A 22,499-nucleotide genomic window follows, 5' to 3' on the forward strand; every position below is an offset into this window, starting at 1 on the left:
AGCTGCAGTAACAAGCGCAAGCACGCTAGAATGGTTAGCATGTATGACAGAAGTTAGAGTGAAGAGAAGAGTAAGCCTTCTAAACTAGCACTAAAATGTTACACAGCTAGTAGTAAACAACATGGACGCTTGATAGCAACACAATATATCAAGAATGTCCAGAAGAATAATGTTAATCTCAAGCTGGAGCTTGCGAATGTTGCAGATCAATTTATGAGGCGGATGGAACTGTTTCACCTCAGAAGCTAAAATCTCTGTCAACTGAGGTTTTGTTAGAACAGACCTTCTGACAGATTCTTGCTCGTAGATTCATCGCTCAAAGAAGGGGACAACTGATTGGCTGACAACGATGTCGTCGAAGTAATGGCGGCTGAAGTCTGAAGATCTAACGGCATGGTTCCTAGTAGAGAAATATTTTTATCATGTTATGTTTTTGTTGTTATATTGTAAGAACAGGAGCTATGCAGTTAGCGCTGGTATATTAGATTGTGTTGGTGCAGAGCATAAGTGAGCATCCTATATCTTGCATGCACCAATTGTTCTAACTGAGAGCTTGTTTCCTACTCGGCCGCTAAGATTAGCATAAGCTTATGTTAACAGGACAAGATCGAGCCCCTACGGTGACAGGTAAACGTGACTTCAGAAACTGGAAGAGTCAAACTGAAGATATGTCACTCAGCAAACAGTTGGATTGAGAAGGGAATTGTGAAAACAGAGTACAAGACAAGGCCTCATACGTAATGCCTAGAAGCGTTTCACACTGTTGCATCTTGTACAAAATTGGATATAGAAAATTTAATTTCAATCAATTTGCTGCTAATGAAGTCTGGCACCGTAACCACAAGCTGTCACGTATTATCCAAATAAATGTAGCTAGGATTTAGACCCCATGCACTGACCCTTTGAGTAGAAACCCTTATTTGCTAGTAGTCACTGGTATTACTTAAAATCAGGGTTGAACAATGCAAATGTAGTGTTTGAAAAAAATAGGTTTTATGTTTTAGAAGCCCCACAACAATACTGGAATTATGCGTGTGAAGATTTTGACTGAAGAATAAAAATATTGGTAGTAAACTAAATTAGCTAGCAATTTGCTATTACAAAACAAATTTCTTTTTATTTCCTTTTACTTTTACTAGTTATTTTAACAATGATCTACCTACGATTCATTTTCTTGACTTAGAAAAACTATTTCAAAGGTTTCGTGTCAAATCATTTATTTTATTGACTAACTGTTGCTCTTTTTTATGATTCTTGTTTTGTGTAATTTGGGAAACATTTTTGTTTGAAATGAAATTATTACCAATAAAGTTATACATAAAAAAACACAAAAAGTTTACTAAAATGAATGACTTCATACAACCTGCCTTAGCAAAGCTTTACAGCTATAATTGTAAAAAAGTTTATTAAATGATAGGGTACGACTGACCACTCACCACCCCTTTTTTAAACATGAAATTGTGTATTTCGCCACCCCAGTTATTTTTATTTTTTCCGTTTTTTATTAATTTAATTACCTTTGGGGATTTATTTTGAAAACTAGTCGTAATCGGAGGATGAGCACAACTGAAAACACTAGTTTTATGGAAGCTAAATATTCTATGCATCATAATTCTCCTGAAAAATCTATAGCAAGATGTGCATAAATTATGGCATGCTTTATGGATTGAATGTCTGGTAGCTCATAATGATTGAATTAACAGATTAGAAAAATATGAGAAATTCAAAAGGACTGGCAGTTAAATTAGACCACTGAAAATATTGAAAAAGACAAAATCCTTTTTTAACGTGAATAATGATATATATAAAGACTGAAACTTGTCTGGGAAATTGACTTTTTTTCAATAAAAATCTGTTTCATTGTGTAGCTTGTATAAACAGCTACTTCATTTATTACTATTAGTGTTGAGTTCTTATGTAGCTTTGAATTTTTCCTCATCTTATTTATTTTTTGTGGTAGAATTACTTTTAAACATAACGTAGGATAACCAACCACTTGTATACTTTATATATGCACACTATATACAGTTGTATACATATATAGTGAATATATATACTTTATATATATATACACTATATACAGTTGTATTCATATATAGTGAATATATATACTTTATATATACACTATATACAGTGGAATACATATATAAAGTATATATGTATTCTAGCTTATTCTTATTCCTAGCTTAAATAAATATAGATTTTTTATTTGTAATCTATATATATACAGTTTCTGTTAATATATATATATATATATATATATATATATATATATATATATATATACAGATATCAACAGAAATAAGTTATAGTATAGGGTCTGACCAGAAGAGAGTTAGCACAGAGAGTCTTTATACTCAAAGCCCGCTGTTTGCAAAGCAATCAACATACTGAATGCCGTGGAGCCAGAAGCTAGTTTTATCAGTTAATTACTATCTCATTACACGATTGAGCGTTTTCAACAGAAAATTAAGTGGTTGTCATATGATTCTGATCTGTTGGTGGAAGATCTGTGGCTATTTACTCCAGTGTGTTGATATACCAACCAGAACTCACCAACTTCCTGTTTTGATTATATAAAATACCTTCTCAAGATAGTCTAAAGTTGTAAAAGATTTTCTGGTCCAATCAATAAGGAAACGTTAATAATATAGTTTGAACACTTGGTAGTGTCAGTGGTGACAATGCCTTTTCAATCCTTTCGACGCTCAAACTCTGATAATAAAAATGATGACACTAATATTTATCATTTCACACCCAAGTAAGTTAGGTTTAGGTAGAGCTTTCTAGGTTAGTAGAACTAAATGTTTGTGACATGCAACTGACCTTGACTGTTAGCGGTTGTAGTATTGGCTGGGGGAAGGTCTTGTAGTTGATATGTTTGGGTACTAGGAACAGACGGTGAAGGGGTTGTTGGTCCAGTTGAACCAGCGATATATGGATAGCTTGCAGCATAGCTGTATGGGTTTTGGCTGTGTCCATATATGCCAGTGTAGTCTATGCCCTATAAAGAGAGAGTGGAAATAAGCTTTGGTAAGCAAACTACCTGTTAGCCTTCAGTCTACGGGCCATTCCTATATCTATTCTTACAAAAGTGCAAATTATAGTCAACCATTTTGTTAAAAGGTGAGACCAATCGTGATAAAACGCTTTGATTTCAGAAGAGCACTATTTTAAAATTACTCAAAGGACTCTAAAACGCAACATTTGTTGCCTGAATGCAAAAATTCAAAATGGCGGTTAGCAGAAATGTTTGTATACGATGCATGCGATACATTTTGATTAAATTTTGTTAAGCGAAATGTTACCAGCGATTGTAATTGACCTATCTTAGCAATTGTTTGGCTAAAATTTATTCCAATACAAGAAAGGCTTTGAACATTCAGAACTCGTGCTTAGAGCTTGGTGTTTATCATCATGCAAAAACATTGAAAAGCTCTCAAATGTTCCATGGCTATTTCACATGACAGAATATTATCGATGGAATTTATGAACGTGTAGATAAGTACGAATATAACGTATTTTAGTTATATGTTTTAGGTGTAAATGTAAAAAAAGATGTTTTTGAAAGATAAGCTTGTTATTTTTTATAAGCAGCTGTCAGCAAAAAGTTCAACATCTGCAAGCCTTTTATAGACAGCTATATTCATAGACAGCCATTCTTATAGACAGCCATAATTGTAGCAGAGATGTCCCATAGAGTTGTAACATAGATATTTCATTGAGTTGCAACAGAGCTGTATCATAGAGTTGTTGTAGAGATTGTAGCAGAGATGTCCCATGGAGTTGTAACATAGATATGTCATAGAGTTGTAATAGAGCTGTATCATAGAGTTGTTGTAGAGATTGTAGCAGAGATGTCCCATAGAGTTGTTACATAGATATGTCATAGAGTTGCAACAGAGAGGTACTATAAAGTGATAACCGAGATACTATAGCATCATTTCAAAGGTGTGTTAGAAATGTCTATGACAGAGGTGACTTTTTTGTTATAGCGATGTGAGGCCATCTCCCACATTTGTTCTAGAATAAAATGTTTTACCAACAAAGCGAAGAGGTTCCAAAATGTGTTCAGGAATACCGAACAAATATTAGACAAGTCTTGCAGATGCAATGTAGTTAAAAAAATCAATGATTTTGTGTTAGAGTAAAATCAATTCTATCAGAGATAAAAATTCTATCAAAAGATTAATTTATTTTCATATGAATTACAAATGATACAGCACTGCTTTTGGGCCTATGTACCCTACTACATGCTGCTTGTACATACATGTATGAACATACCCATATGTACTTACATGTATGTTCATACATGTACATACATGTATGTACATACGCGTATTCCTATAATGGTTGACAATGTATGAAAGCAGCAGCTCTTGAGTATTACAATAGATAGAAACCATGCCAGCTACTTGAAACATACTAAGGGTGTTATTTTCATGGAAACAAAGTAGTGGTCCGCTGTAGTAAGGCTATCAGCATATCATTTACAAGTTTCGGTATCACTTGGAAAAGAATTTCTTTTGGCCATTAGCAGACTAGTTTAATGAAAGCATAACAAGCACTTCAACACCGACTTTGAAATGGAGGAAACATACTTATCTGAGATATGCTTTGACCACATTAGTAGCTGTAATTGCTGCGAAAGCATGTGCCACCGAGGCAACCAATTTTTCGAACCACTAATTGAGCTATTGTAGATCATTAGAGCAAATCTGTCATATAATACCAGACAATTCTGTCACTTTATATTGACTTTGTAATGGTAGTCCAAGAGACTCATGTTGCGCGCACCCAGCACAATGACTAAAACAAGGAGGAAACCGGAGGAGGCGAATGCTAACTGTCTTATCTTGAGCGATTGGCATCATACTAGCATACCTTGCTTAATTAGTCACCTTTCTAACGCTGCTTGACAGCAACTCGCATTCACGGCATTTATATTTAGGTCAAGAGTAAAGGTGTAACATATTTGAGGTGAAGAACGCAATTAAGTCTGAGACAATAACAACAATAGACCAGACTGTACTCTTTTAAGATGAGAGCAAACTAGAGCAGCTTTGCACTTTCTTTTACGTTATGCTAATTCATACGGAAAGTTGTTCATTGCACAATAATTTTAGAACTATTAGTTTATTAGACAGATTTTAGATTAAAAGCGTTTTAGATTAAAATATTTAGATTAGAGCATTTTAAATTAGTTTTAGATTAGAGTATTATAAATCAGATTATTTCAAATTACTAAACAGATTTTTAAATTTTTGTAATTGTAGGATGTCTTATTATATTTACTGCTCAGGAAAGAGAGATCACAAATTTACAATCATTCTTATTATAATAAAACTTTTCTATGTAACCTGAGAATTACTGTAAAGTTCATGTATAAATACCAAAAAAGGTTTTAAGTTTATAAAAATTATTGTAAAGGATACAAAAAAATACTATTGGTAACAAAAAGTAAAAACACTAAATGAACAACTGGGTGGCGCTCGTGAGAAGTCCACACAGGTTTAATAGGCTATAGTTCCCCAATTGGCAATGCTGGGTTTAACACACAATGTAACAAGTTTCTGTCCAACCAGTTTAGTGAGACTGAACCAATGGCAAGCAAGGACATTTACTAGGTCATTATAAAACACATAATAATATTTCCAATAATCATAATAGGCCTATTAATAAGGCTATAATAATGATAATTTGAAAAATATTTAGTATAGAATTACGAATGGTTTTAAACAATAAAAGTTAAACTAATAACTATAAAATATACATGTAATATATATAATACTATATGCTATATTCTATAGTCAAATTATTAATTATATATTTAATTATATTATAATATATCACAACATATTATATTATGCTATCTATAAATGAATAAAGGCTTAAGAGGCTCATTGCTGTGAGGTCAGCATAGGTCAGATGTAGCATACAACCAGCTGGTAGCATCTTTAGACATCTTTTAACAACTAACACAAACATTATTTTATTAAACAATTCGTGTAAAGTTGATAAAAAATTTAACAAAACAATATATAATTGAACGTATATATAAATGAGCGTCTAAATATTTTTAAAAGTATTTTAAAATAAGCCTACCTGTTGGGTTGGATTAAAAACATTGTTAGCCGACGCTGCGGCCGCTGGAGGTGTACCTAAAAAGAAATGTGATAATTGAATTGCTACACCATCGAAATTGAAGTAGCGCTCATAGGATTTCAGAGAAATCCCCAAGCGCAAATAGACCCAGTTCCTTCTTATCGGGTGTCGACATTCCTTCAAGTGCGTCTTATTAATGAAAATGCCATGATTATTCGACTGGCATATCAGAACATAAATAAACCATCAGCCATCGGTTAAGGATGACTGGAACAATACAGTCGCAACTGCGCGATTCCTTGAGTAAACATTCAAGTATGGATGATAACAGGTGACATAAGATCAAAACTTAAATAGCTGCCAGGTACATTCTATTTATTTGACGATATGATTTGAGCATTGCTTTGCTGATCGACTCTCTTGCACATTGGTTAGTTTTTGTTAAATGTCTATATATAATAAATAATAAAATTAGTCTTCAGTTTGTAAAATAAAATAAAAACAGCAATATTTCTTGTTAACAAACAGAATTAAATTTAAATCAAACAGAATTTAGTATTCACATTTGTTTACTGGTTGTTTAACAAAACTTTCATTTTTGAAATGAAACGTTAGAGTTCATTCAGCAAGTTGGCACAATGATATAGTTTTAATTCATTTATTTATTCGAAAAGCTAAAACATCTGAATATTATGCTGCACAATTGATCTATTATATAACATAAATAAATTCTTTTTTGTTTAGCCTGAATAAAATATTCAATACCGCAAACATACAACCTTTAACGAAAATGAACAACAAATTTATATTAAACAACAGCGGACACTGTCATAGTTTTATCAAAAAAATCACAATTCATGAAATACAAAAGAATATTTTCAATATAAAAATTCACCTTTGAACAATATGAGAAGAAAATTTAATAGGCACATTGAAATGAAAAAGAGATTGCCGCTATGCCTGCCTCAAATGATAATTACACATCTCACAGCGCATCCGATCAAACAAGAAAGTCTAACAAAAGATTTCAAGAGACAATCCATTTATAATAGAAGTCGGTCGTCTGACAATAGGGAAGGAAAGCGAGCAACTTTGATGTGGATTCTATCCATGCTAGAGTTTTACCACAAAACAATTCAAAGCGATAGAAAAGAACCAAACGTCTCGGAAAGAGTAAAATTTTACGGTAATATAAAGATAGTTGGCCCTATTACAGCCGGGTGCTGTGCAAAACTACTTGTCAACTATAAAAAGCTAGAATTATTTACAATACGGGTAATAGAATTAGGAAATGCTTGGCATTACGCTGCGCTAGGTACTTCTAATTTACTGTTGCTGTTTACTCACCCTTCTCATACCCCACCCAACCTAAAGATGACATTTGATACCTAGGCACACCGCTAGGTGTGTATAATTATTATGTCGCAGTGCTAAGCTCTTCTAAAAAAATTGTATATTTGCCATTCTGTTTTACGCTGCTCCAAGCTAGTATGCTTTTGAACAAATAGCTTTTTGCAAAAACTACAACGCTTTCAAAAATTAAGCTTTAGAGTTATCCTACCAGATACGGACAGTTATGACCAGCGTCTAAATTTCCTTAATGCTAAGGGGCTGAATGTGTTCTTAGATATTCGCTGTCTAAAATACTCAAATCGTATCTCCAGTCTGCTTGACCATCCACAATATTCCTACTTTCCCAAAAATTCCTCTACACCTTATACCTAACATATAATAAGAGCCTGATTATCCACAATATAGAACAGCATTATACAAAAAGAGCTTTTCCCATTACGCATAATTTTACTTTACTATTCTGTATTTTGTTTGTCTCATGGTCTAAATAACTTTGAACAGCATTAACTATTAATAATGAAGTTGATATCTGTCTATCTATATATCTATTAAGTCTTGTGCTTTCACGCCAAGTATAAGAAATATGTATTTTGTCTGATTTTTAACACCAACAAATCTCTCATGCAATATTCTAAATTTATTGAGGTCAGCATTTCTTAATAATATATTCAATGCATCAGGCCATTATCTTATGAATATGCTGGTTTCAGCAATTTTTTAGTTGAATTAATCTTACATATTTTCAGTATTTAAACTCGGTTTTTCCAGACATATCCTCAAGGTAATAAATTCTAACACACTGAATGAACTAGCAACAACGTAATCACAAGCTCAACACTATATTAAATAAAGCAAAATAACTTTGCTAAAAATAATTTCACAATCTATATAAAGTCTTACATAACCAGCCAATCAGAAGTAGCGTTAGAATACTTACTGTAGCTGTAAGGAGAATATCCCAAGTAATTTGTTGGATCTTTGCTGCTTCTGTTTACATAGTTGCACATGGATGATTGCGCCGGGTAAAAACTGGAGGCATAGAAGCCTGGATTCTGAACAAAGGAAGAAGCAGGTTGTCCGCCGAGGGGTGAGGAATACGCCTGCATGTTGGTCCCTAGGTAAGAAGGACATACAGTTTAATCATGCTGATTGCCGCAACTGTTTTCTCACGCAACAGCTTATGACAGCGAGCTAAAACTTTCACAAAAATGCCCTGACGGCACCCTCTATCTTAGCTTCTCAACAAACAAATACAAAAATTATTTATGACTACACTCTTGACTTCAAGTTGACGAAATAGATGCTAGCACAAAGTATCTACTTACCACTGCTGCCTAACATCGCATCTATTGATAGCTGTTTGTAGCCGGTCACCTCTACAACAGAAATAGCTTAGTTTAAGCTGAGGAAAATTTGTAAACACATTTTTGGTTCACACTATATTCGTATGCCAGTGTTAATCCCACAATACTTCGGTGATCGTCTGTAATAACACTGTTCACTCTATCCCAAATCCATCAACTTTTACATCAGGGAATAGTCTGTTGTATAGCATTCACATTGTACAATGAGATCACAGAAGTGATGAGACACTAGTCCTGCAGCAACTGTTATGAAAAAAATAGGTTGAGCAATCAACGACAGTCAATTATAGCTGCCGAAGCACATTGTATAGAGTGCCTTAGAGGCTTAGCGAACTATCGAAAAAGTTTGGCAGCTGCAACACTTCCTGGCGTATTCACGTTGCCTCGATGATGCCATCGGTTACGGTGCACATAGTAGATAAATAATCGCTAAAAGGACAATGCCGACATCTGGCTATATAGTGTGAATGAGCATTAAACGTTAAAATGAATAGAAATCGGAACTAATAATACTTTAGCGCACACTAGCGATTTTTGTCATATTTTCGTGCCGGCAACAGGTTTAGTTCAGTTTAATAGAGCGGTGTCCAAGCTCTCTACCATTCCGGGCAATTCACATAAAATACCTAAAATGGCCGCCCACATCCCAAAATCTCTCACCCACGTCACATACCTTGGCCAGCCGAAACTTTTCGCTTTTTGACCGCTGTCTCCGATTCTAGAACTTTCTCACTGCAATCTACAAGAAAGTAATAAAAATTCCATGTAGCTGGAGGTAATTGCCTGTACATGCGTGAATACAGTAGATAGCATCACTTTATTGTTGGCTCGGAGACAGAATTGATAAACAAAAGGGTGAAGTCAGTAAATGCTGCGTCTCTTGCGAACATAAATAAATATCTCCAATCTAAATCAATGTTATATCATTTAAACAAAAATTCCTACATAAAGGGGAATTGTTTACACTGAGACTAACAGTGTCTGTGCGCAGAGAGATCAGAATGGATAAGAACGAGGTTACATTCTAGCGAGGAGTGACAGGCTCAGCGATGCCTATCAAAAGATGCGACAGGGCCACCGCTATTGTTAGTCACCAGTGAGTGTGTCACACATTGGCAGGGCTGGTGTTTGCTTAGTGAACCAGTCAGCTGCTGCCAGGCTTGTAAACTCGCTAATAGAACCATCTCCAACCACATGTGAAATAGTCTAAGATTGATTTTAGCTGGCGATGGCTAGAAATCGAAATTACGATATGAACAATGAAGCGATATAAACAATTCAATTACGTTTCCGATAGGGAAAATATGGCATTTTTGTGTTAGTCAAGCTACAGATTATCGGTAGCTCCAGTTCACATCTAAAGGAGAATGTTGAAAAACTAGCAAATGTGCTTTCTGAAAGTAAACAAGTTGTCAGAAGAAATAAACAGCTGAGTACGGCTGCTGCCAACATCTGTATTTCGTCCTATAAACATATTTGACAATCTCCTCACAAGTACAAGTGTCAACCTGCAGAAATACTGGACATAATGGGAGCAGGCGTCGACAACGAGGCCCGACTGAAATAAGGGTTTATGGTCGATCTTTCTACCCTCAGTATAATCTCTAATAACGTATATTTTAAAAGATGCTTTCTATAAAACTTAGTAAAATAAATAATTTAGAATATGATTTTAAACAAATATTTTTGTAATAAAATAATTTCTCTGTTACTCAAGTAAGAGATACTGTCATGATCGGGTTATTTGATACACAAGCAGCTCAAGCAGCGTGTGCATTATATAAATAAACACCCATTTTGTTAATGCTGACGAATAACTAACTGATGAGCAACTCTAGGAGTATTGTCTCCTCTCATAAGATAAATCAGCTCCCTGCTGTTGGAGAATGTCAGCATTCGCTGCCACACTGTCATTGATTCATGTAGGCTGGCATGACAGTTCCTTTCCTCTCCTGTCACCACGCAGGCCATAGACAGACTGTCTGCTCTTTAATCAGCTAATGTCACTGCTAGATGCCAGTGCTTGGCTTAAAGTTCAAAATATCTTCGAAAAATTTATCACTTGAGTCTCAAAGCCTAAAGATTGAGTTACTTGTTGTTTTTTCATTTTATCGACACATAGAGATGAATGTTAGAAATTAGTTGAAAGTTTAATTAAATTAAAATTTAAAAAGACATTTCAAACCTTGTTCAGACAGCTCAAACTATAAGCGGCTAATTCGGCCAATTGCGGATCATCAGCGGATAAGAAACCTGTTGACAGTATTTAGGAGGTGGCACGGGTTAATGTTTTTTACCTAAGCATTTGTATCTAATAGAATCCTTTTGAAACACTTTTATCTACTTCTTCTGTAAGTAATGAGAGCTTTTTTTTATTTATAAAAGCTACCGAAGATGATAAGCTCACCAAAGTGATAGCTTCTGCCCTAAGTCATCGACATAAAAAATAATAATTAAGAATAACATTGATTGGCAGCACAAATCTTACTGTACAAGGGTGATTTAACATAAAACGCCAAAAGTTCTAGTCTAGGTACCTGAAGATTCAATATCCCTTGACTCTGTGTTATTCAACCACGCTAGGTCATCAGCATCTTCTTGATATCCTGTGTTGGACCCGTCTGCAGAAGAAAGATAAATACGATATTATACTGAGGTTTTGTAAAATTCCATGTTACAATTCTTTTGTTTTATTATTTTGTCTCACGGTCTGATTTGCTTTGAGCGGCCTTGACTGGTGTTAATAAAGTTAATCTTCTTCTACGGTCAGAGCAAAGTTTTCCACATACGCCGAGTTTGTTGTATCGGAATACTTATTTTGTGAACACTTTTGCAACGGTTTTGCTTTTCAAATAATTACCGATATATATATATATATAAAGATACCAACAGACCAAAGAAGATGCTCCGTAACCGAGCATTTTAAAGAATGATCAAGCACCTTCTCGTATTTCATACTGGAGTTAACTGAGCGCTGGTATGCGTCACGTCACTGTATTTAACAGCCGAGAGAGAGACTTGAAAATAGCTGCGAGCTGCTGAATTGTGTGTCCTCGCATTTAGCATAATGACTCGGGATTTATCTAAAATGTACACAAAAAGCTAGCGGAATACACTCATCCTATATATATTGAAACAACTATGCAAATTTCCAGCAAACCTATGTGCAAACACTTGACTTTAATACCATATTCATGATGAGCAAATATTGGAGAAAATGCCAATATACTCTGATGCAGAGCAAAGAACGAAAGCTTATTAAAGCATTTGGTTCCCATAGACACCAATTCCTTCGATCGGGCGAACAGACCAGCTCATCAAAAATTATATCATATTATACGGAGAGCAGCTCCTGTCACTTCTCACACCCGATGAACCTTATCAACGGCGCATAAATTCTATGAGAATTCATTCGAGTTTTTAAAAAATAGCTCAGTTCATCGGATGAAGTCGATAACTTATTTACCCTGAGACGACTTTGACTAAAACGGAAAACAAACAAACTGGCAGTACTCTAACAATTTGCAAAAGACACGGTAAATATTTGAGACCAGCATTGAGCACACATTCTACTAAGTATTATATACAGTGTCCTGTAGGGCTTCTGTGCCAGAGCTTGGCCGTTAGTTTCCCTAATTGATTGCTTGACATGCCTGTTTATTTTGCAGTTTGTATTAAAGGCATCGAGTGGTGAAGTCGGCGTTACATTTAGCACATGGTTATTACGACTGCCTACTGCAGATGATGTTTGGTATCGACCTGGTGTAACTTGATATCTACAGCCGTGTGGCTATGCCGAGCTCAGCTCAGTAATAAGCTGTTCCTCAGTAGCGCTTCGCACACCTCCGTCAGTTTCTCTTTTCATATCTTTTATTGCGTTTTAAAAAATAGATTTCATGATTTTGTCTGATTGGCAGCGATGCTGCCTGTCTTAGTCACGTCTACTCCCATACATTTGCTTTAGAATGGTAATGCACCAGCCTAAATGATAATAGACATGTAAACTAACACCACACGCGCAGAGCTATAAAGCAGATGATAACACTAGAGGTCAGGCAGAAGCAGTTCAGTATAGACTGCTAACACTGTAATATTTATAGATTCAATTTTCAAATATTCAAGAAAAAAAAGTAATTTCAACGTATCAAGCCAGAATCACCACTCTATTGCTAATAAAATGTTGTTTTAACAAATTGACTAAATTCTTCAAGGAGAATTACGTGACCCAAGCAAATGAACAAAGGTAAAAGCTGGCAGCGTTTTAGTTCAACGCCTGGTCACGATGTCTAAACACGACTATCGAAAAGTCTGAAAAGGCATATGTTTAAGTTAAGGTGGCTGACATACCTCGGTCTCCTTGTTCTGGAATGCTGATCAGTACCTCGCCTGGCTGCCCTTGCTCTTGAAGAACCAACGTCGAGCTGAATTGACTGTCACAAACAGAAAAGTACTCATGAACATCTTCATCTTCTGTTGAAATGCAGTTTAAATAAAGATCTGACAATACATGTACAAGCAAAAGTAGCACATCCGATGTCTGCAATCGATTATTTTATGAGTTTAAACAAAACTCTCAGCAAGTAGCCAAAATGGCAGCGCGCTGTCTCCGTGAACAAGCAAAATAAATAGATTTTTTTTTGTATTACGTAAAGTAAAAGTACGTTTTTTTATTTTTAAATGTTTTTCTCTAACAACCTTAATCCATTCGACTACTATTGAGTGTTATTTCGAATAGCTCACCTAAGATCGAGTGACATAGCTTACATTTATATTATATTTTGACAATTACAAAAGCTGTAGTCATGTAACCAGCACTTGCTTAGGTTGTCAATCACACCAGCAACCAATTTAAGGAAAGTCGATTATTTTAAAACAAATAAAACCACATATAAGACAGCTTGAGAAGACACGAAGACATAATAATAATAATAATAACTGGCAGCTGCACTTCGATGATCTGGAGTTTGGAGAGACTCCTCTATTATAGCCTTTACATACTGATGACAAAATTAGTAACACGGTTGTTTTCCTGTCGTTTATATGAAGATATAAATTCTTATGTAATAATGGTCAGAAGCAGACAGTGACAATCCTTTGAGCAAGAGGCAGTGATGATTAATTGAAGATGTTTGTCCGGTTTCTAGCGCCCACTGAACAGATGCATGTAAACAGCGTGTGCTCAATGACGCGCTATCAGCCTGTATGGCAAATCACTAACTTCTTATTCATCATTGTCAGCGAGCTGGAAAGCTGATCATGGAAACTGGTTTCTTTAAGTATAATTGGAATAATATAATTTACTAAAAACTTTGCAATTTTTATGTACTCGCTTGTATCGTGTAAGGTTGTGACCTTGACACGAATAAAAAGGAGGCATCACATGAGGTACAGAGAAGGAGCAAGAAAGACGAATGAGAACTAAAAGCTAGTGAAGATACAGCGAGACAGAGGGAGGAAAAAACCATATACAATATATGAGAGTTGAACTTTAAATTGATGAATTCATCTATTTGATTACATAAATTATTATTCTTTTTTTACTACCAATACATGAATAAACTAAATCAGTTTTAAAGATAATTTTACTAACTAAAAGCGATACATTTTAATAATCTCTTATTTTCCTCTGGCTGTACACAACGTGTAGAATTGAATATTTTACTGCGTGAGCTATTCTTTCCTGTGACAGAGGTAATGGAATCATCTCATAAATTCTAGAAATTATTCTACAAGTTTCTAGAATAAATTCATAAACTACCTGAGCAATTGCGGGTTTAACTTCACTTGACCGGCAGAGACACCTTTTCTTGTAGATGTCCGTTTCCTCGCTTTGTCTGTTTTGAGCTAAAATGTAAATAAATTTTTACTAAGCAAAAGGGTTATGGATTTTCAAAAGAGTAAAATTTTGGAACAAGAGAGGTCTTAGCCCCATAATAACTTGAATGTAGAATATCCAGTGCAAATATTGCAGTCTGCCCCTTGTTCCAAAATTAACTAAGATGGTTCATATTACATACATAGATACAACAATCTGTGAGCCGTATACAATCCATGCACGCCCCAAATCATATTACACCTATGATATTATGTAAACAAGAGATTGTATAACAAGTAAAAGACACACAGAGTGTTTTACTAGTCTAATTCATTTAATAATGAATGCATCTTTTTCTTTATTATGACTTCCAACTTAGTGTATATCATATTATTCCATATAATATATACTAATGCTGTTGCACATTGTATGCAACAGCAAGAATATAATTTGAATATCAAGTAATTTTTGCTATCAACTATAATATTCCGAAAAATATATACAAACATTTTAAAATGTAAAATCTTTGAATTTCAGTATGCAGCTTGCTGATAGTACAATGTGTTTTATTTTTTCATAATTTAAAAAAAATTACTTATAAACGATATTAACAATTATGTAACAGCGTTATAATCTAAATAGTTATAACATAACATACAAAGTTTAATTATATGCGGATATCCCATATGCATTAACAGCATACCTTCCTGTAACCAATTGGTAGGCTATTTTGATCTGCTGATCATCAAATTATACCAGGTGAGATATAAAACAGTGTCACACACGCTAAATGACCGACGAGAGAGGAAACAGACCAACTCACGGACGTTTCACAGATTTAGGTGGCTCTCATAACCATTTGACAATACAGCAATAAACTCGCGTCAAAAAAATCGGCTGATGAAAGAGATGAAGCAGGGTAAAGACAAAGGAAAGCCTAACTTATCAATGACCACATTGTCTGACGTTATAAGCACTTGGGTTAAAAAACCGCTCACTGATTTTTGAAACAAACAGTAGTTAAACAATAAGTTTCCAAATCAGATTGAGTTAGTGTCTGATTTAATAGGGTGGTATTAGTAATGCTACTAGTTCATCAAAAACTCAGCATCTCCGGTAACTTTATATCAAGTTTATAAGCATTTCCCCGATAAAAATAAACCCTTTTTGAAGGAGTTCATTTTCATTCCAAACGCAAAACTTTTATTTTTACTTTCATTCCAAACTCAAATTTTTATTCGGCTGACTAGAATGACCGATTAACTACAAAACGCTGTCGCTAAACCTGTTGTTTAAACATTGAAAATTGTTTTGTCAGCTTTCAGCTAACTTTAGAGATACACACATTGGTATTGAAGCTGCAATACATATATAGGTAGGAACCCATCTTTGGTTATGGCTGAAACACACCTTAAACCTAATACAAACAGTATAACACAGATATGCAACGGCATTACAGCGTCAAAGTTATAAAAATTTTCTCAACACAACAACCTTCCTTGCTTATTTATTAACTACCCATACATGCCATAAATAGCCAGTTTTTTAGCAAAAACTGTTAAAACTGTTTTATCCAGAAAGTTGGAATCCCTCTAATGATATCATAAAATAAAAGAAACGAGATGACCACTTCTTCTAATTAACTCTTCGCTGTCGTTAGTAACAAAAGTTCAGGCGATATTGACAGCACTTCTGGTAGACCATGACTGGGTAAGTGCAGGATGGGTGACCACCTGAATCAATTGATAATTAGACAGCTAACCGCTAATGAAGATAGAAAGAGAGCCGAAGAAGGGAAAGTGGTTCGGTCGGCAGCACACTCTTCCTATACGGTGGCCAGCCGCAACTTAAATGCTTAATCAATCTTGTCAGAGAATAAATCTAATTTGTGTATTCCCATGTAAAATCTATCTTCTTCACCAAGTCTGACCATATATTCACTAAAGCATCACCTGGCGGCACAGACAAAGGTGCTCATCAAACCCATATTTGCTAACGAAGCTATCAAGACTGTACAGAAGTCAAAAGGTAGCTGTACAATGCCAAAGAGAAATTAAAAATCACTCACCTAACTTTGTGGATGCTTATAAAAAATGTTACAAATTTATTAAAATTAATACAGACACTCATATTTGCCCTTTTAAAAAGTGTTTGCGCTGGTTGACGGAAAAAGTTGCGGCAGTTCGGAAGTCACTAGAACATTGGTAAGTCCGAGGCAGAACAGAAAGCCTCTCACTGAATCAATAGCCGATACCTTGAACGTAACTCGAAGCTAGCATATGAGAACGTACTGTAATAAATATCAACGCTAGTAATATGAAATTAAAGACCAGCTTTGGAGGAGGTATCAATATCAGCTGTAATAAACAGTAGAGTGCAGAATAATCACCTGTCTGAGGTTGGCACTGCGAGCGGCACTATTCCTAAGGAAAGAACGGCTTACTGAAGAGATAGCAAACAACTCGGGTGACTGACTTTTTCCCAATAAGCTTACAAAACTGTTTCAAAGGGCTTTTTGTCAGGCACTCAAGCCACTATGAACACACAGCGACTTAAAATACAAGCTATGCCAATAGAGCCATGAGAAAGGTATAGGTGATGCATTCACGCGTTCTTATTGGTCAACTGCGACCAACACTAGTCAACTATTAATAGACATTGTCATAAAAGTTGCAACTCGGCTGGAGACAATAAAACTGAAATAGGATGAGGCAATTTGAGGAAATTAGGCATACATAACTTGACCCTAGGATAGTGAAATCATAACTGGACAGACCTCACTCTATAAGTTCATCTTATGCAGCCTATTACAATATTCAAGTACCGCAATATCAGTAAACATAGCAATATCAGTAAACATAGCGCTCTATGTTGCTTGATATATTATAATGGTATGATAGTGCTTTTGACAGAAATATTGTTCAGTGTTTCAACCTGCTTAACAAATTAACAACAAAGAATGTTCTTGACAAGACAAAAAAATCACAACCCATATTTTACTTTACGACTCGCTTTTTACAATTTTAATCAGCTTTAGTTAAATTTTTAAACTATTGCAATTTTGGCAAACAATCAATGTTAACCAATTGGAGCCAAATTACAACAAATATAAGATAAAACAATAACATATAATATTTATCATAACAAAACTGAATTATGATATAATTATTATGTTACTTAATGAGTGAATACAAACCAGTAAAATTTGTTCTTGCAAAAACACTTACAACTTTCTAAGTTATTTATTAATCATATATAGACTTTTTCTACAGTAGTTTCTACAGTAGTTTCTACAGTAGTTTCTACAGTAGTTTCTACAGTAGTTTCTACAGTAGTTTCTACAGTAGTTTTGCAGATTTGTTTGGCCACATCTTCAAAATAGCACAAATGATTAACTTATAAGTCAGAGACAAAGATAGTAGATAAAGTTAGTAGCTTTTATCTTTCAGACAAGTTGAACAGCACCAAGAGATCAATGTTGGGCAAAAAACTCAGTGTAGTCACTTATTATTATAATTGTTTTTATTATTTTTATTATCATTATTTCTATTATTATTGCTGAGGTCATTCATTCATTCATTGAAAGTTGACTTCAAAAGCTTTCACTCAAAGAACTATCCATTTTGTATGCGGTGTTCACTTCAAGAAAGATGATCAAGAAATGTTTTACTCGTTGGTAGGTGTGGTCATAACGACGACAGTCCTTTGTCATAAAGTAGCAAGTGTCTAATAAAATAGTGGCAAATGCATTCTTTCTAAAAAACCAAATTTATTATATAAAAATAGTTTCCTCAACCTGGTTAACCTGAGTGGGTGGTCATGCCTACTCAGGCTCAGGTCTGCTATCAAAGACCTGGGAATACTCGCCTCCAGATCTTAGCCTCGGCTAAGATCCCAACAGTGTACTATTCTGCAACTCACACGTGTTGATTGTTGTTGGTACTTGGGCCATATTTGATGTGCAGGTGTTATTGCACTCTAACGACCACTGGAAATAGTTTTTCTTACATGCCAGCACAATTCAATCTCTCCAAGTGAGAGATATTTCTCCACTTTTTCCTTTTCTCCACTGGCTATGTTGTAGTCATTGGTTATGTATACATGTCAGATGGAATAAAATGCACAAGTTTTTGTATGTATATGATAGCTGTTGTACCTGACGGATTGTAACAGTACTAATATACAAACTAGCAAAGCAGCTTATATTGTCAAGGCAGAACCATTCCACTAAAGTATATACAATAATGTGTATATAGGTATATATAAATTTAAACTTTATTGGAAGAAATCTCATTCGATAAGAGTGAGATATGTTTCCAAAAATTAGAAAAGGAAAAAATGATTCCCTGTATTTACTACATTTCATTTTTTGCTTGTAATATTAGTAATAACGTATATTTTGTGAAAAGAAATTTATAAAATCTAATAGTATTACATTTGTGTAGATTTGCTTAGGAACATGAGCTCGCGTACTCTAGACTGATCTTTTGATTAGAGCAGATAGAATTGCAAATGGACGCAAGAGTATGGAGCGAATCTACAGCGAGGTGGTAATTGCACTACACATACAATTAGTCAGCCATTTCCATACAGTATTAATTTATCCCCAATTTAGCTTTGCAAAAATTCTAATGAGAAAATTAACTACATCACGGTAGAGGACTCACAAAAACCACCTTATAAACACATGCTGCTACTTGTCAGCTAACTTATGTTGACAGCTTCCCAACATGCCCTCGAGTGCCAGTTAAATGAATTTAGGCTGCCACCGGCTAATAACATTATCATTATATAAACAGATATGTCAGATGGAATAAAATGCAAAGATTTTTGTAGGTATACGCTAGCTATTGTACCTGACAGATCGTAATAGTATAACTTTACACCCTTATCGTACAGATAGGGGATGACCAATTAAGTCTAACCATTACACAACCAGGTGTTACAGACAATAGCTTATGCATTTGTTATCCTTCACCAAGAGAATAAAGATTCTAGAAAGTTTTCAAATTTATTTAAGCTTCGATGTTGCCAGATATAAATTTTTATTTCAATTTTTTTTTCCAAATTATGCCATATGAAAATCATAAAAAAGAGCAACAGCCAATTGAATAAAATAAATGTTTTGACATATGGCGTTTTGAATAAATACCTTTCTATTTTACGATTGTATATGGAACAAGTTTTGTCCAAATTAATTGAAGCTAAAGATATGTGATCAGCAATGATTGAAAAGTCCACATGAAATATGCCATATTTCATAGCCTACATGACACATCAGATGAGGAGAATATTGCATATTCAAAGAAAAATCTTGCCGATTGAAAATTAGTCACACCATCATTTTGTACCACAGTAGAAAACAAACGATGTAATTTTAATTTTTTTTAATCAAAATTTTGATTTTGATTAAAAAAATTAATTTTCTTCCAAAATGTTGATTCAGGTTTTTTCTCAGCAGACAGTCAGGATTGTGTATAGATATCACAAACCATATACAATACGTGCAGCTGATAATACAACTTAATTCTACCTTCATTCAACAAAACATAGAAACCATGCTCCAACCTAGCTTTTGTTCCTAATTCTATCACCTTTCGTGCAGGTGAATTTTCAACTGCTTACTGATTGCTATGGTGCAGTGTGCATCTGATACTAGCATAGACTCTCTATAGCGGCAGGTAACGGATGAGACAGTGGGTATAAAGAAAAGAGACAAAGCGTTGAACAAGTCATAGACAATATGTCTAAAAACAGACAATAGCGTTTTACCTTAATATGCCTGAGATTTGACTGAGATAATCTAGGTCAATGACAATATATTTTACTTTCACAGACATGTAGACGACTCCGAGCTATGTCACACCATCTTGGATGACACAGATAACACCGAGACGGATATTTTTGTCTCATGCAATAATGATCATGCCATTTCAGATGTTTTGTTTGTTTCATTCCGGAATCTTACTCAATTTTATTATTGCGTTGCGTTTTAGTATTGAGCTAATTGTTCAGTCAAAGTTGAAGGAATGCTGTGACATTTATAAAAATCTGAAACCTGTTCTTACACGGCAATTCGCAAAAACATTCCATTAGTTGCATTTGAAATAGCTGGTGTTCTGACTATAAAAAAAACACAAGAATGACTCAATGGAGTTTTGCCAAGTCTCTGTGTCATAGACCTAAATCTTTATGTTTTCAGGTTAAGCCCAAAACAGTAGAGTTGCCCCGATTTTGGTATCGGAATCGGTATCGGTGCCGATATGGGTGCCAAGTATCTGAATCGGTATCGGCCGATCCTTTCTTAAAAAATCTGAACCTTCCGATACTTTTTACAGATAAACCATTTAGCAGAAAACTGTATTTTAGCCTGCTATACTAATAAAAAATCATCAGCTGTAAGCTTCTTACTTTTACTTAATGAATTTCAGGCCTGCCACACAATTTATTTCATGTCTATAGCCTGATCAACACAGCGAAGGAAACTTTTTAGCCATAACGTAAACAAAAAGTGTGGTATTTCCCAATTACAGCGATAGGATTTATTGCAGGCAATCACGAACAAGATAACAAAAATGGGAGACAAGAACGCAGTGTAATATTTCTATTTACTAGCATTACGAAAGTAATTTAAACAGTCGACGCATAAAGTTATCTATCACTCTCTTGATCCTGACGATACAAAGATCGTTTGTATTAAACAAAAACGGTAACCCCAGTGGCGTATCGGTATGTAGCCTGTCCTCCAACATATGTGGTGAGTGAATCCCCCTTCAGTACGCTTGGCTACATTGATAATGATGGAAGAAAGAGACGTCTTACTGAGATAATTGAATCACTAACGGTAATTAAAAGAAACATTAATTAGCTCTAAACTTGTACAGGCACAGCAGTTCATCCAACGATAGAAGAGGGACTTCGTTATCACAGATAGAACTGTACCACTAACAGTAATTACCTTTATTTACAAATTACAAGAAACATGGACTGTTTTGTCACTACATGCACGGTATGTCAGTATGTGAATATGTATATATATTTTTTCCATAAATGCAAATAAATAAATACAATAATATTCATGTTTTCTTTGCATAATGTTTGTATTTGCATAATAAAATGAACAAAATTATCTATGCAACACAAAAGATCGGAATCGGTATCTGAATCGGATTATTTTTCAATTAGGATCGGTATATCGGATCGGTATCTGAATCGGCTGGTGAATTTAGAATCGGGGCATCTCTACAAAACAGACTCGCAGCAGAGAGCAAACTGTAAACAACCGAAAACCACAAACTTGCAAATCAAAATTAAAGTAATAATTAACAAGAAACAATTTTAGCGTGTATTAAAACTTTGTTTTGAAGAATGTCTTGCTATTTTGCATACGGTATATGCGTGTTACGGTATATGCGTGTTACGGTATATGCGTGTTACGGTATATGCGTGTTACGGTATATGCGTGTTACGGTATATGCGTGTTACGGTATATGCGTGTTACGGTATATGCGTGTTACGGTATATGCGTGTTACGGTATATGCGTGTTACGGTATATGCGTGTTACGGTATATGCGTGTTACGGTATATGCGTGTTACGGTATATGCGTGTTACGGTATATGCGTGTTACGGTATATGCGTGTTACGGAACCTTATACAATCGCTGCATGTAATATATATAATGTTATAACAAATAAATACCTAAAAAAATAGTTAATTAGATAATTCTAGTATAGAGTGCACCACATAAAATATAAAGCTAAATCTATAAATAGCTTAAATAGATTGTATTTAGCTTTCGGCTGCTGTCAGTTTTAAGGATGCCCTTTTTCCTCTTATCAGGCTGTACTTTTAGAGTGAAGA

General features: G+C 34.7%; 1 protein-coding gene across 2 annotated transcripts in view; it reads right to left on the reverse strand.

The window, feature by feature from the left end:
* Window positions 1-22,499, reverse strand: part of LOC137394605 (eyes absent homolog 2-like) — a 45,466-nt gene that overhangs the window by 12,148 nt on the left and 10,819 nt on the right. The window contains exons 6-14 of one of the 2 annotated variants that reach the window (XM_068081339.1): window positions 14,581-14,666; window positions 13,170-13,252; window positions 11,360-11,443; window positions 9,496-9,561; window positions 8,784-8,834; window positions 8,396-8,572; window positions 6,106-6,161; window positions 2,827-3,004; window positions 284-400 (exon numbers count right to left, since the gene is read on the reverse strand). In XM_068081339.1, coding sequence (XP_067937440.1) covers window positions 284-400; window positions 2,827-3,004; window positions 6,106-6,161; window positions 8,396-8,572; window positions 8,784-8,834; window positions 9,496-9,561; window positions 11,360-11,443; window positions 13,170-13,252; window positions 14,581-14,666 — 898 coding nt within the window. The remainder of the gene's footprint in view (window positions 1-283; window positions 401-2,826; window positions 3,005-6,105; window positions 6,162-8,395; window positions 8,573-8,783; window positions 8,835-9,495; window positions 9,562-11,359; window positions 11,444-13,169; window positions 13,253-14,580; window positions 14,667-22,499) is intronic. The other variant, XM_068081340.1, reaches the window with a different exon arrangement.

This window comes from Watersipora subatra, chromosome 4, assembly GCF_963576615.1.
Source record: "Watersipora subatra chromosome 4, tzWatSuba1.1, whole genome shotgun sequence".
Lineage (NCBI taxonomy): Eukaryota > Metazoa > Bryozoa > Gymnolaemata > Cheilostomatida > Watersiporidae > Watersipora > Watersipora subatra.